Here is a 16,573-nt window from a genome sequence, read left to right as displayed (position 1 = left end):
CGAGTAATATTCCATTGAATATATGTACCACATCTTCTTCATCCATTCCTATGTTTATGGACATTTAGGTTGCTTCTGTGTCCTGGCTATTGTGAATAACGCTGCAGTGAACACTGGGGTGCATGTATCTTTTGAACCGTGGTTTTCTTCAGATCTATGCCCAGGGTTGGGATTGCTGAATCATATGGTAGTTCTATTTTTAGTTTTTTAGGGAACCTCCAAACTGCTTTCCATAATGGCTGTGCCAGTTTACATTCCCATCAACAGTGTAGGAGGGTTCCCTTTTCTCCACACCCTTTCCAGCATTTATTGTTTGTTTTTTTATGATGGCCATTCTGACCAGTGTGAGGTGATGCCTCATTGTAGTTTTGATGTGCATTTCTCTAATAATTAGTGATGTTGAGCATCTTTTCATGCGTTTGTTGACCATCTGTATGTCTTCTTGGCAGAAATGTCTATTTAGGTCTTTTGCCCATTGATTGGGCTGTTTATTTTTTTTTTGATATTCAGCTGGATGAGTTGTTTGTATAGTTTGGAGATTAATCCCTTGCATTTGCTTTATTTGCAAATATTTTCTCCCATTCTGAGGGCTTTTTGTCTTGTTTATGGTTTCCTTTGCTGTGTAAAAGCTTTAAGCTTAATTAGGTCCCATTTGTTTGTTTTTATTTTCATTACTCTAGGAGGTGAGTTGAAAAAAGGTTTTGCTATGATTTATGTCATGGAGTGTTCTGCCTATGTTTTTCTCTAAGAGTTTTATAGTGTCGGGCCTTATAGTTGGGTCTTTAATCCATTTTGAGTTTATTTTTTTATAGGTCAGAAAGAGAAAAATGAGTATTGTATAATATCGCTTATATGTGGAATCTAGAAAATGACACAGATGAATTTATTTGCAAAGCAGCAACAGAGACACAGACATAGAGAACAAAAGTATGGATACCAAGGGGGAAGGAGGAGTGGGATGAATTTGGATTGAGATTGTCATACATCCACTACTATCTTATAAGAGAGATAACTAATAAGAACAGAGAGCTCTACTCAATGCTCTGTGGCGACCTAAATGGGAAGAAAATTTAAAAAAAAGAGGATTTATGCATATGTATAGCTGATTCACTTTGCTGTACAGTAGACACTAACCCAACATTGTAAAGCAACTATAATTTAATAAAGATAAATAAAAAATTAAAATTGTAGGGGACTATTTAATGTCACAGAGATATGTTATATTTTAAGTGAAAAAGCGGATTACAAAACAGTATATCTAGTGTATTCTGATATTTATTAAAAATATATAAATGGATTATATACATTCATACCACAATTATTTTTGACTTTTTATACTGTTCATGGGGTTCTCAAGGCAAGAATACTTGAATGGTTTGCCATTCCCTTCTCCAGCGGACCATGTATAGTCAGAACTCTCCACCATGACCTGTCTGTCATGGGTGGCCCTGAATGGCATGGCTCATAGCTTCACTGAGTTACACAAGGCTGTGATCCACGTGATCATTTTGATTAGCTTTCTGTGGCTGTGGTTTTCATTCTAAAGGCTGTAGGATTTTAGTTCTTGCTTCTTGGTTTTTCTAGTAGTCATGTACAGATGTGAGAATTGGACCATAAAGAAGGCTGAGCACCAAAGAACTGATGCTTTTGAACTGTGGTACTGGAGAAAACTCTTGAGAGTCCTTTGGACAGCAAGGAGATCAAACCAGTCCATCCTAAAGGAAATCAACCCTGAATATTCATCAGAAGGACTGATGCTGAAGCTGAAGTGCCAATACTTTGCCACCTGATGCAAAGAGCTGACTAATGGGAAAAGACCCTGATACTGGGAAAGATTGAAGGCAAAAGGAAAAGAGGGAGGCAGAGGATAAGATGGTTAGATAGCATCACTGACTCAACGGACGTGAATTTGAGCACACTCCAGGATACAGTGAAGGACAGGGAAGCCTGGTGTTCTGCAGTCCATGGCGTCACAAAGAGTTGGACATGACTTAGTGATTGAACAAAAACAAAGAACACCATAGTTTGAACATAGGGGATTTCAGATTCCTTTTAAATTTTGGATTTGTGGCTTCTGTATTTTCCAAATTTTTTACAATGACTATATATACTATGACTTTTGATTTCAGATTAAAAACAAAAACAGAACAAAACATGTTTGACTTCTGGCAAACCCTAATCCTAGAAAATCATTCTCCTTATAGACTTTCTTTTACATAAACAAAGGCTGTCCTAGCTGCATTTAGAATTCATTCATTCATTTGTTCACTAATTTGGCAAGCATTAATTTAGCTCCTACTGTGTATCAGAACATCTCTAAGTGGTGGGTATAATGTGGGGATAAGGCAAGCAAAGTTTTTGTTATCATGGAGCTGATGTTTTAGTTAAGGAAGACAGTCAACAAACAGGAGGACAAATAAATAAATTAGAAAGTGCTTAAAAGTGCTAAACACTCTGATGAGAATCAAACAGGGTGGTGGCATAAGAGAGAACAACTGGTTCTCTCTTAGGTTTAGAGAACCACTCAGAATTGGGTACTTAGGGTTTCCAGGGAGCTGAAACTTGAGGTAAGACTTAAAGAAACAGCCAATCATGCAAAGATCAAAGGAGACGCCCTTCTAGGTAGATATATCGGCTGTTCAAAGACCCTGTGGTGGCCACAAACTAAGAGGACCAGCGTGGTAGGAACACAGAGATTCAAGAGGAAAGCAGTAGAAAATGGTCTAAGGGAGAGTAGAGGGCCAAGCATGAACCTCAGAGGCCAAAGTGAAGAGCTCAGATTTGAACTTAACTAGATACAAGTTCCAGTTGTGACAAGCACCCTGGCTGCTGTGTGGAAAACATGGGTGGGGGCAGGGGGCCAGTGGAGAAGCAGAGCTATTGTTATCTCCTGAGGGAAACAAGAGTGCCTGCAGCCAGCATGATGCGGAGGCCATGATTCCGGGGTGTATTTGAAAGTGAATAGGATTTTGCTGATGGATCTGACAATTTTGTATTTCATGACACACCACTGGCCAGTGGGAGAAGATTAACCAGAGAAGATGGGCATTTAAAATCAGACCCATCTACTCAAGATGGGGCCAGTGCTGGGAAAAGTGTTCTGGGGAAGAACAGAAGATTGCCCTGAGAGACGTGAGACAGGACGGGAGCTGCATGCAGGCTGTCTACCAGCAAAGCATGGTCCAGCCCCAGGGAGATGGGCCGTCAAGGCCCTGGAGGCGTAGACTACCAGGGCTACCACCAGGGCTGGGACTAAGGAAGAGAGCAAGGCTGGCGCATGGACTGGGAGAAGACCAGGCAGGGTGTAAGAGAAAGCAAGACTCACATCCTGTGCCACAGAGCTGGGCTTCATCTTATTCATCCCCTCGCAGAGTAGGGTGGGATTGGCCCTGGAGTCAGGGGAGGAGCTAAGCCTGCATTTAGAGACCAAATCACACAGCTGTAGCAGAGGGGCTCAGGCAGGAACTGACGAGCCCAGAGATCACAAGAGCCGTTTTCTTTTTTCTAACATGGATACTCCTTCCTTTAATGGCAAAATCCAGTCTGTGTTCAGGTTATCATGTGGGTCATCCTCATAACCCTATTTATTTCTCTTTCAGCCAGAGCATTGACCCATTTAAATGTTTTTTGTGTGTGCTGAAGTGGAGATTGGGGGATTAAAAATTTTCAAATTGGACTTTTCTAGGAGACATTAAAGGATGTGAGGGCTCTTTTAAGTGAGGAAGTGTTCATTTTATATTCCCTTTTAAGCTAGTTGCTATTAATTTTCAATTTCATGCTGGAAGTTTACAATTTACAAAAAAGAAAAAAAATGTAACCCTGCTTTTATAGATCATTGTGCTACATGCTTACTGTTTCATTAACCACATTAAAAAAGATATTTATACTTTTTCTTTTCTGAGGTAATGATGAATGATCCAAAAACATGTCATTAAGAAGAGCGGGAATGTGGGAAAGCAACAGTGAAGGACAGAGTGTGGAGGAAACTTAGAAGCCATCTCACCTTGTTTTTAAAAGAGGAAATAAGATCCAGGTACTGCCAGTGTCCAGCATGTTCCAGAGAAGAAGTAAATACTTATCAAGTGAATGAATGAACTCCAGCCCTCTAAAATCTCTATCCAATGCTCTTTCTACTACCAGAGGATCCCCACTAAGGCTGTGTCCTGCATACACTCAGAAAGTAGAGTCCATCTCACTCCTGGGCATATATCTGAACAAAAATATTATTTGAAAAGATGCATGCACCCATATACTTATAGCAGCACTATTCGTAACAGTGAAGACATGGAAACAAGCTAACTGTCCATCAACAGATGAATGGATGAAGACGATGTGGTACACACGTAAATGTAATGGAATGGAATGGAATACTATTTGGCCATGAAAAAGAATGACGTAATTCCATTTGCAGCAACATGGATTAACCTAGGGATTAGCATACTAAGTGAAATAAGTCAGACAAAGAGAGACAAATACCATATGATATCAGTTATATGTGGAATCTGAAATATGGCACAAATGAACCTACCTACAAAACAGGCTCACAGACATAGAGAATAGACTGGTGGTGGAGGGCAGGATGGATTGGGAGTTTGGGATTAGCAGATGGAAACTATTATATGTAAGATGAATAAACAACAAGGTTCTACTGTACAGCCCAGGGAACTATAATCAGTGTCCTGTACTAAACCAGAATGGGAAAAATATGAAAGCTAATATATATATTAATGAATAACCTTGCTGTACAGCAGAAATTAGCAACACTGTAAATCAACTATACTTCAGTAAAATAAATTTTAAAAAAAGAATGTGAAGGATGTTGAAACAATAACAACAGCGACAAAAAGAGAGTCCAGCACTCATGTAAATTGGGAACTCTGGGCAACCGCAGAACAAGTCAGCAAGAGTGACACAGCACCTGCCGAAGAGCTTGGCGAAAGTCTAGACTCTGTTTGGGTGACTCACCCTGGTTTACTAGCGTGGAAGACTGAAAGTATGTAAAATGGCATGTCACCACTGTAACTAGAGCAGATAGATCTCACATCTATTTTAGGAATCTGCAGTTTTGGCGTGAACAGGGATTTCAGAGTTTCAAAAACAAGCCCTTCATTTTATTCTTGGTGGACTCATCTGTAAGATCTAGAGCAGCTATAGCCAAACCTAATTTTTGGGGAATATGTTTGCTCATACTTAAGTACAAAATGAGTATTTATAAATCAGATACATGTACAGCTGTCAATTCTTTAAAAACTTGTTTATTTATTTCTGGCTGTGCTGGGTCTTCGTTGCTGCATGGAGTTTTCTCTAGTTGTGGAAGGGGGGTTATTCTCTAGTTGCGGAAGGAGGGCTAATCTCTAGTTGCGGTGCACTTTGCGGTGGCTTCTCTTATGGAGCATGGGCTTTAGGCGTGTGGGCTTCAGTAATTGTGGCTCACAGGCTTAGTTGCCCCATGGCATGTGGGATCTTCCCAGACCATGGATCAAACCCATGACCTTTGCATTGCAAGGTGGATTCTTAACCACTGCACCACCAGGGAAGTCCTGTGTACAGTCTTGATATATTATAACCTTTATAAAATCTATACAATAGAAATTGTTTGAGGAGGTGATAAAAGCTAAATCCCTAGAAGTCTGAATAGTCATTTCCTCCACCCCAGTGGGCCACTGGGGAAACCCATGGTCTGGGAGCTATGGCTCCAGGGCCTCCAGTTCTCCATCAGCCAAACCAAGAGGAAGGCTGCCCTACCTTGCAGGTGGCCTTGATGCACCCCAGTGGACATGCCCAACATCCAGTCTTGTACCAACTAACCAGAGCCTCTTTGCTGAACTCTGCCCATACTGTCCCAGACCTACCTAAAAGAGTGGAACTAGCCTGTACTGCCCAACACTTTCACATAATTGGCATCAGGCCTTAACAGAAGAGGAAGGGAGGAAGGGAGATTCTGTGAGCTGCTGCCTTCATGTCAGCCTGGGTATCATAAAGCGTATTTACTTAACACTCACTACCAATCCGCTAATAAAAGCATGAGAAAATAGAATCCCATGCTGACTATGGAATCCAGAAAATTATAGCCTCTGCTTTCTAATGACACTGGCTTAGCAATATCTTCACTTTTCTTCTCCTGCGGTTTCTTAGAGATGGTGGTGGGAGTGTTTTCTTGTCCAAATGCCAAAGCAGAATATCTTGCCTGTCACAGACCACACTGGCTGTCACAGCTGCGCACGCTGACGCTCTTGCCTGGCTCACATCCCAACCCTCAAGGAGCGCGACTGAATTACTCCATGGGACACTTGACTGATATTTTTTTTTACCCCAGCTGAAGCCTTTAAAGCAATTAAGTATTAATACTTTAGTGCAGCAGCCAAGAGCCAACCTGAGCAGGAGCGGTGATGTGGGAAGCTCCGAACTGAATTGCTTTCACTAATAAGACAAAGATTCTCAGCACAAGACAATGAGTAATTAGAACTAGGCCTGGAGTGAGCTATTCTTTATTTAACAGATTCAGCTTTAAAAATCAGAACATGATTCCCAGAGGGAGACAGCCTTCCTGCACAAAGGCTGTTTGCCCTGCAGCCCAGCTCTATCAGGAATTCTGTTTGGTCGGCACCTCTATCCACAGCCTTCCCACCATGGGGGCCCCGGGGAGGCGATGCTCCCAGTGGGTTGGACATTTCTGAGGAGACATTGGGTCCTGGCAGGCTGTGACTGAACCAAATGCTCAAACCCTGCCTTGAGTATGCAGCAGCTCTTCTTACCACTCACACAAGTTCCCTACACTTACACAGAGTAAGATGTCTCTTTTGATAATTCACTTGATATGATTGAAAACTAAATGCAGTTCCCTAGTTAATGGTTCTGTTTTCACAAGAAGTCGAACTGTTTTAGATGTGTTTGATGTCATGTAAGACACTCAAGCCAGGAATCTGGTAATCAGAACCTGATCCCAAACCCAGATGTACCTAGCTCTGTGACTTTGGGCACACTGTCCTCTCTCTGGGTTTTCTCACCTGTAGATTCCAAAGAAAAGAGACCATGGACTATCAGTCAGTTTGCCAACACTTGGGCTAGAACATCCTTAAGATTCCTTCTAACCTCCAAAAGCTATGAAAAATATTCCTGTCTGCAAGTTCCCATTCTCATTGCGAAAGACCTCAAACCACAGTCCGGGAATTTGACCTTGACATTAGGCAAAAGAACTGAAGAATTTAGAGCTAGGAATCATTTGAGTAGTGCTCAAGTCTTATCTTCTTGTCTTAGAGACGAAGAATATGAGGCTCCCAAAGGTGGATGAGCCGAGACCAGAGCTTGTGTTTCTCTCTGCTGCAAGGCATTAGTGGAGAAACAGAACAGCTATCCACAGCCCTGTTGTGTTTATGCCAAGGAGTAGGATATGTCTTAAAATGAACAATTTAAGGGATTTAGCCAACTACAGAACTGAGGTGATGCACACACTGTTGGCATCGTATGATGTAAAAATTCAAAATCCTGGCAAGATAAAAACACTTAAATTGCATCAGGAACCAAGCATTTAGCTTCCTTCCAGCAATGTAAACACTTCAAATTTCAAAGATCTCTTTCAAGTGAAATGAACTTACGAGTACGTAACTCATCAGAAGATACCAGAAACCAAAGTTCCAAAGATGACAGAAACTCCAAAGAAAAGCACAAAGTGGGGAAGGTGGAAGCCTTGAAGAGCTTGCAAAAGTGAATATGCAGAGCTTGCTCAGGCTTCTATTTCTTCCCCTGAGTTGCTCTCGGCATTTCCTACCCTAGAGGAGTTGCCGACCCAAACTTCTCGAATTCAAAAAATGTGATAAGGAATTCTGAAATTTGGATCTGCAGTTACAAATAAAACCAGAAGCTGACCTCTGCTCTGCTGAGGCTCCTAGCTCCTGTGGAAGCAGGCTTGGTTTGCTCTCTGCTTATTAGCAGTGGGAGACTGGGGCTGTAACATGGAAAAGTTTGGGAGAGTCCAAACCTGTGCAATGCCAAAAAGATGCTTAAAACAGTATTTTGTGTGAGTTCTAATTCAGGATGTTAACCCATTTGTCCACGTTTGAATTAAGTATGTTCCCAATTCATTGTTTGGCCTATAGTTCACTTTATGATACATTTTCATGCACTTATGCTTTCAACATTAAGCAAACAAAGCAGGAATTTTAAAAACTGCACACACAGGATGACTGAAATGGCATTAAAATGGATACGGAAGAAAACTGTTAACACAATGATTGCCTCTAGGAGGTGGGACAATCTGGGAGGTAATTTTTTTCTGCTTATTTATGCCTTTTTGTACTGTCCAGATTTTCTAGAAGATGATGAATTAGTTTTATAATAAGAAAATACAAACAAACAGGAAACCCCAAATCCAATGGCAGGGACAAGAGCCTGTGCTAACTCATCTGCTATTACCAGGTAGCACTACCTATAAGGGGAAAGGTGAGCCCATTGGATTTATAAACAGTTCCTGGAGTTCGATGAAACGTAAAAAAAATTTCTGATAGACAATTGCATCACTCATAGTGCACACCCTGATATATACCCTAGGCCAAAAGGAAGAAATTACTTAGGACACGGTGGGAAATGGCACGGAGGAGAGACACTAATACACTGAGGAAATCTGTTTCAGCCCTGGCCAGGGAACTCTATAAAGGAACAAAAGAGGGAGAGGAAGTTTCATATCAGATAAGCAGGGAGGAGACCAGACTCAGTAAAGGCAGTGTAAGCATGGCAGCCTTGGGCTGTTAGACATTCCAGCAGTGATGGGATGGGAACAACTGTGTAGGGTATGTGAGGCTCTGCCTGGTATGGTGCAGAAAGACCTGCACTTAGAGAACAGAGTTGGCCCCATGGGTCACCTTTTAAGTGTTAGGGTGGAGTGGGGTGGTCACGAGTATGGCATGCTTGATGGCTGAGAACTGTACCTTTTTGTATGCTCAAAATGCCTTCACAGGTTCACATATAGATGTTTTAGAATTTCAACGGTGCCAACTTAAATCACTTAGGATTAGGGCTAAACACTGTAAATAACCCTTAAAATACCCCATTTTCCCCTCTGCCCACACACAGTCACATCCATGACATATATGTGCATTTATACACACAAACACACACAGAAACAGAGCTAAGGGGTGGCTTGGGAGAATAAATTTTACCATCTACTTAATTCCCATCTATTCTGTGATATAGATACTTTTCTCAACCATATGTAAATGCAGGTTTAAGCCACCATCAAACCAACCACATTGCTACTTGCAAGGCACTCCTTTATGGAAACTTTGGTATCTCCTGTGCTTCTGTTTTGCCAGCAAGAGGGTGTCAAACATTTTCCATTCTTATTAGTTGTATCTATCAAGAAGATGAAAGCATGGTTTCCTGCCTGTTGAACTATGCCAACTTGTACCATCGCTCTGGTGGACAGCAATGCATTCCCCTTCTCTACCATCATCTTTTTTTCCTTAATGAAAAATACACTCTACTAATAAAACATGCAAGCATTTTGCTCCCTGCACTGTGGGGACCTTATTCATGTGAAAATGTCATTTTCACCTAGAAAAATTCCCATTCTGAAATTTTTCTTCTTTGGAAATTTTCATAAACTCTGAGGGGCACTTTTCAAATGCTTTGCTCTATTCATCTCAAGCTGTCCACAGCACTAATCTACTGGGATCCTGTAACTAAGCAACTTTGGGGTGACACTGAAAACGTTTCTGTTGCTTAGTGATGCCTAGGAACTGATTTTGTTTTTTCTCTACTCAGACACAGCCAGTCTCACAGCTGATCCTCCAGCTGTCGCTTGAGTGGCTTGGGTAACATGTTCTCACCCAGAACACCTCTGAGCTCATCTGGGCAACAGTGTTCTCCCCAGCTATCTTTGGGAATCTTCAAGTTCCAGGAAAAACAGAGACTGTCAGGACTTCCCTGGTGGTCCAGTGGTTAAGAATGCGCCTTGCAAAGCAGGGGACACCAATTTTATCCCTGGTCCAGGAAAATCCCACATGCCACAGAGCAACTAAGCCTGCGGGCCACGATTACTGAATACCTGTGCTCCTCAGCATGCCTTTGCTGCTTGGTTTGGCTCTTGCTGAGACATAAAAAGGGCTAAAGTATCACAACAAGGATAAAACTAAATTCATCACACTGTATCTGCCCAGAAAGAGAGCCCATCCACAAAGGTGGAGGCACCTTTGTTGAAAGCTGTATTCTCTGCCTCTCTTCTCTTTATATATCAGAGATACTTGAATCTATTTAATTATGTACTTATCCCTATGGAATATCTAAATTCCACTATCTGATACTCAAAGACAAGACATAGGAAGCAGGATATGACTCAAAAATAGTAACTAAAATATAAAGGTATCAAGAACACAGCTATGTTCCCTGTGGGAATTATAACTTTGAATTTCACAGTTCCATCACTTCATGGGAAATAGATGGGGAAACAGTGGAAACAGTGTCAGACTTTATTTTTTGGGGGTTCCAAAATCACTGCAGATGGTGACTGCAGCCATGAAATTAAAAGATGCTTACTCCTTGGAAGAAAAGTTATGACCAACCTAGATAGCATCTAGGTCCGTCTAGTCAAGGCTATGGTTTTTCCTGTGGTCATGTATGGATGTGAGAGTTGGACTGTGAAGAAGGCTGAGCACCGAAGAATTGATGCTTTTGAACTGTGGTGTTGGAGAAGACTCTTGAGAGTCCCTTGGACTGCAAGGAGATCCAACCAGTCCATTCTGAAGGAGATTAGCCCTGGGATTTCTTTGGAAGGAATGCTGCTAAAGCTGAAACTCCAGTACTTTGGCCACCTCACGCAAAGAGGTGACCCATTGGAAAAGACTCTGATGCTGGGAGGGATTGGGGGCAGGAGGAGAAGGGGACGACAGAGGATGAGATGGCTGGATGGCATCACTGACTCGATAGACGTGAGTCTGAGTGAACTCCAGGAGTTGGTGATGGACAGGGAGGCCTGGCGTGCTGCAATTCATGGGGTCGCACAGAGTCGCACATGACTGAGCGACTGAACTGAACTGAAGACAATTTTTCTCTCTTCTCTAGATTGGGGAGTTCTTTCTATCTGCTGGACATTGAACAATACTGTTGTTTCTACTTCTTTCCCTTTTGAGTTGATTCTATATCTTGGAAGTTACTATGATTTGCTTGATTTCAAAACCCACAAAGATACTCCATAAAGCAAAACTTCTTCTAGAAAAGAGAATTTTATTAGATATTTACAGAGCTATTTTGGACTTTTCATGAGAGATACCTATCAGTGTGACTTTACAGCTGGTGAAAGAATTTCTGTAAAAAAAAGAGAAGTCCAAAATAGCTCTATAAATATCTAATAAATGAAAACCCACTCCAGTACCCTTGCCTGGAAAATCCCATGGACAGAAGAGCCAAGTAGGCTACAGTCCATGGGGTGGCAAAGAGTCAGACATGACTTCACTTTCACTTTTCATAATGCATATGTCTCTTGTCCACACAGTTGTAATGTTAATGACAAGGCTAGTATTTAGCAATGGAACTCCCCTATAGAAAATGAAGCAAAATGTGAGTTTCTAATTAAATGTAATTAAGGGTCCAGGGGAAAGCTTACCCAAGCGCCCGCCCCTACCCCGCCCTTACATCTGGGGCATTCTGATGGCATCAATAGTCTGGTTTCAATACTCTCCATGGTAACTGCTCTTCCAACCTTTATTCCCATCTAGACTTCCATGTCTATAGATGATGCAAAATCACAATCCCAAGCTTGGATTATCTTTTCTCCCCTCCTCTTCTCCCTTAGCCACATCTTCCTTCATTCAATCTTAAGCTAATCCTGATGTCCAGAAAAAGTGATTTCCACTCCAAACAATCTTCCAGGCATATAAGAGGAAGCCCTGAAAAATCACTGGTGATCAGAAACAAAAGCTGCTTTTATTGTGCTTTTGGAAACATACAAAGATAGAGAAGGCACAGAAAAATGTAGACCAGCAACATGGATTCAGGGACCCTTGGGCTAAGAACATTAATTTAGCACAGAGCTTACAGACTGAATTGTTGAGACAGAGCATAAAGGCCGTTATAACAAATCAGTTCAGTTCAGTTCAGTCGCTCAGTCATGTCTGACTCTTTGCAACCCCATGAATTGCAGCATGCCAGGCCTTCCTGTCCATCACCAACTCCTGGAGTTCACTCAACCACATGTCTATTGAGTCGGTGATGCCATCCAGCCATCTCATCCTCTGTCGTCCCCTTCTCCTCCTGCCCCCAATCCCTCCCAGCATCAGAGTCTTTTCCAATGGGTCACCTCTTTGCATGAGGTGGCCAAAGTATTGGAGTTTCAGCTTTAGCATCATTCCTTCCAAAGAGAGGAGCTACCCTACGTCCGAAGTCAGGGGTGGTGGCCAAGAGGAGCTACCCCACGTCCGAGGTCAGGGGCGGCAGCCAGGAGGAGCTACCCCATGTCCAAGGAGTGGTGGCTGTGTGGGCGCAGGAGGGCCGAGAGGAGCCACTCCACATTCAAGGTCAGGAAGGGCAGCAGTGAGGAGATACCCCTCATCCAAGGTAAGGAGCATCAGCTGCGCTTTGCTGGAGCAGCCGTGAAGAGATACCCCACATCCAAGGTAAGAGAAACCCAAGTAAGACGGTAAGTGTTACGAGAGGGCATCAGAGGGCAGACACACTGAAACCATAATCACAAAAAACTAGTCAATCTAATTATATGGACCACAGCCTGGTCTAACTCAGTGAAACTAAGCCACACCCTGTGGGGCCACCCAAGATGGGCGGGTCATGGTGGAGAGGTCTGACAGAATGTGGTCCAATGGAGAAGGGAATGGCAAACCACTTCAGTATTCTTGCCTTGAGAACCCCATGAACAGTGTGAAAAGGCAAAATGAAAAGATACTGAAAGAGGAACTCCCCAGGTCAGTAGGTACCCAATATGCTACTGGAGATCAGTGGAGAAATAACTCCAGAAAGAATGAGGGGATGGAGCCAAAGCAAAAACAATACCCAGTTGTGGATGTGACTGGTGATAGAAGCAAGGTCTGATGCTGTAAAGAGCAATATTGCATAGGAACCTGGAATGTTAGGTCCATGAATCAAGGCAAATTGGAAGTGGTCAGACAAGAGATGGCAAGAGTGAACATCGACATTCTAGGAATCAGCGAACTAAAATGGACTGGAATGGGTGAATTTAACTCAGATGACCATTATATCTACTACTGTGGGCAGGAAGCCCTCAGAAGAAATGGAGTAGCTAACATGGTCACCAAGAGAGTCCAAAATGCAGTACTTGGATGCAATCTCAAAAATGACAGAATGATCTCTGTTCATTTCCAAGGCAAACCATCCAATACCACGGTAATCCAAGTCTATGCCCCAACCAGTAACGCTGAAGAAACTGAAGTTGAACGGTTCTATGAAGACCTACAAGACCTTTTAGAACTAACACCGAAAAAAGCTGTCCTTTTCACTATAGGGGACTGGAATGCAAAAGGAGGAAGTCAAGAAACACCTGGAGTAACAGGCAAATTTGGTGTTGGAATATGGAATGAAGCAGGGCAAAGGCTAATAGAGTTTTGCCAAGAGAATGCACTGGTCATAGCAAACACCCTCTTCCAACAACACAAGAAAAGACTCTACACATGGACATCACCAGATGGTCAACACCAAAATCAGATTGTATTCTTTGCAGCCAAAGATGAAGAAGCTCTATACAGTCGGCAAAAACAAGACCAGGAGCTGACTGTGGCTCAGATCATGAACTCCTTATTGCCAAATTATAACAAATGGTTCTTGTTATTATCATGCTATGTCCAAGAGGGGGATAGAGATGTCTCCGGAGGCCACCATTCTTTGTATTTTGTACATTTTCCTTCTACTCATGGAATTTGTGGCATCCAGTTGCCTAGTCCTGATTCCAACCCTGAAAATTCCTTTCGGGGAAAGAGTTATTAAAATCCCTTACACTTCAGTATGAATCAGTTGCTATGACCTCCCCCATGGATATTTGCATGCCCAGTTCAGTTCAGTTGCTTAGTCGTCCCTGACTGTTTGTGACCCCATGAACCACAGCACGCCAGGCCTCCCTGTCCATCACCAACTCCTAGAGTTGACCCAAACCCATGTCCATCAAGTCGGTGATGCCATCCAACCATCTCATCCTCTGTCATCCCCTTCTCCTCCTGCCCTCAATCTTTCCCAGCATCAGGGTCTTTTCCAATGAGTCAGCTCTTCGCATCAGGTGGACAAAGTATTGGAGGTTCAGCTTCAACATCAGTCCTTCCAATGAACACCCAGGACTGATCTCCTTTAGGATGGACTGGTTGTATCTCCTTGTAGTCCAAGGGACTCTCAAGAGTCTTCTCCAACACCACAGTTCAAAAGCATCAATTCTTCGGTGCTCAGCTCTCTTTATAATCCAACTCTCACATCCATACATGACCACAGGAAAAACCATAGCCTTGACTAGATGGATCTTTGTTGGCAAAGTAATGTCTCTGCTTTTTAATATGCTGTCTAGGTTGGTCATATGCCAAGTCATGTTCTTATTATGGGTTGAAGAATTTCCCCCTAAGGAAAGGATTCTTGAATTAAAACTGCAGGTGAAGTTCATCTCTTGGGGACAGAATGACCCACCCTCTTGAAACTGCCCAGTATCCAGATTTTAAATGTCATCATAAAGTTAAGGAAAAGCCTGTTATGTTTGGGTTCATGGTTCTAATAATGTTATCTTATATGAGTTTTTAAAAATTTCCTTTGAAATTAATGAGAGTGAAATTTGCCTCACCAGGTGTGTGCAGCAAGCAGTGGGGTAAGATTCTTCCCTGAAGTAAGTAAAGCCCATACAAATAAAACAAGAAACCTAGAAGCACATATATTATATAATTTACAAATATAACAACTTTGGGGCTGAAATGGACCCTTTATATTTTAGCTTGTATTAAAACTGTCAGACAAGGCCCAGTGGAAAAGGGAATAAGGGCATGTAAAAGCACTGAGGCAGAAAGGGGATGACTAGTGTAGAGATATTTATGAAGAATTTTTTATAACCACTAATATAATTGTGATTATAGCCAAGAACATGCCAGTAGAACTTTCTGGAAGGATGGAGATGGTAGCCATTAGCCATTTGTGGCTACTGAGGGCTGGAAATCTAGCTAATATGGCTGAGGAGCTGAATTTTTTATTTTAGGTAATGATGTTAGTTTTAAATAGCTACACATGGGTGCCTGTTCATGTGCTCATTCACATCTGACTTTGTGGTCCCATGGACTGTAACTCGCCAGGCTCCTCTGTCCATGGAACTTTCCAGGCAAGAATACTGGAGTGAGTTGACATTTCCCTACTCCAGAGGATCTTCCTGACCCAGGGATTGAACCTGTGTTTCTTGCATCTCCTGCACTGGCAGGCGGATTCTTTGCCACTAGCACCACCTGGGAAGCCCACACATGGGTAATGGCTACCATACTGGATACAGGTCTAACACCATTACTTCTTTAACATGTAATTTTAGGAATGCTTTGTACCAGTGAACTCTCTCTGGGAGAAACTGATAGAACTCTCAGGATAACACAGCCTTCCAGATGTGAACAGTTTACTTACTAAAAACACAGTTTATGACTCACTTTGACCTCCGCCCCAACACATTACCCAAGGTGCCCAGGATTGATGCCTCCCTCATTCCTCCAGGGTAAGCCTGCAATTGCCGGCCTTTGGAAAGAAGCGTACTTACCCTCACCTGGTGGAAGTTCTTCTTCCTGCTCGCTGGGGGAAGGCAGCAGGGGTTGCAGGGGCTCCATGTTAATGATGAGCTGCTTGTTCAAGGAGTGGGAGCTGCGGCTCTGAGAAATATTTGTTCTGAAAACAGATACAAGCCAGAGGGATCTGGTTTCCATCAGGAACACTGGCCCCTCCGTCTCAGTTGACTACCCAAGCTGGCCCCTGTCTCTAGACTCACACAGTGCATTAGGCCAGTGTTAAAGATGACACACAGCCCTTTTTATCCTTAAGGTCCTGACATGTCTTCTAATGTCCATGTGTGCTAATGCAACACAGTGAAAGAAAATATCTTTCCCCATATGTCCTCAGACTTGGACATGCTGTGTGACAAGACAAGGCATTGAAAAAAGACATGGGAAGCAGAAATACACAAGAGAAGGTATCACTGAACTAGATATGCAGAAAAGTGAATGGAGGGCATGATTCAAAGTAATTTAACAACCACCAAAACCCACAAAAACAAAAACTCTGCCCAGAAGATGGCACAGGCCATCTACAGCTGAGAGTTATTTTGGTGTTGCTGGATGTCTAACATCTACTATTGATATTTAATATTCCCACTCAAATTCACACCCTACTCACCAAGCAGCCACAGAATGCAGCTCCACTTTCTCCTTTTGAAAGGAGAACATGTGTGTTGGTAGCTGCAACAGGGAGCAGATGGCAAAGAAACTGTGCAGGTTGTCTCATCAAAACTATTGGAGGATAGCCAGGCAGCCCATTTACACTGTATGCCCTGACAAAGAGGTGGGTGCCTCTGGTGGGTGTTTCAGCACCCTTCCCACCTCCATATTTCCCGTCCAAA

The 16,573-nt window shown here is 42.7% G+C and overlaps 1 protein-coding gene across 10 annotated transcripts in view; it reads right to left on the bottom strand.

Annotated features, from left to right (window-relative positions):
- The window catches only part of FRMD3 (FERM domain containing 3), a 416,578-nt gene that overhangs the window by 56,746 nt on the left and 343,259 nt on the right, over positions 1-16,573 (bottom strand). For all 10 annotated transcript variants that reach the window (XM_060409135.1, XM_060409137.1, XM_060409136.1 and 7 more), the window contains one exon: positions 15,722-15,846. In XM_060409135.1, the coding sequence (XP_060265118.1) occupies positions 15,722-15,846 (125 nt within the window). The remainder of the gene's footprint in view (positions 1-15,721; positions 15,847-16,573) is intronic.

This window comes from Ovis aries, chromosome 2 (genome assembly GCF_016772045.2).
Source record: "Ovis aries strain OAR_USU_Benz2616 breed Rambouillet chromosome 2, ARS-UI_Ramb_v3.0, whole genome shotgun sequence".
NCBI lineage: Eukaryota > Metazoa > Chordata > Mammalia > Artiodactyla > Bovidae > Ovis > Ovis aries.
Note: the sequence above shows the minus strand (reverse complement) of the source record. Positions and strands in the feature narration are given on the sequence as shown.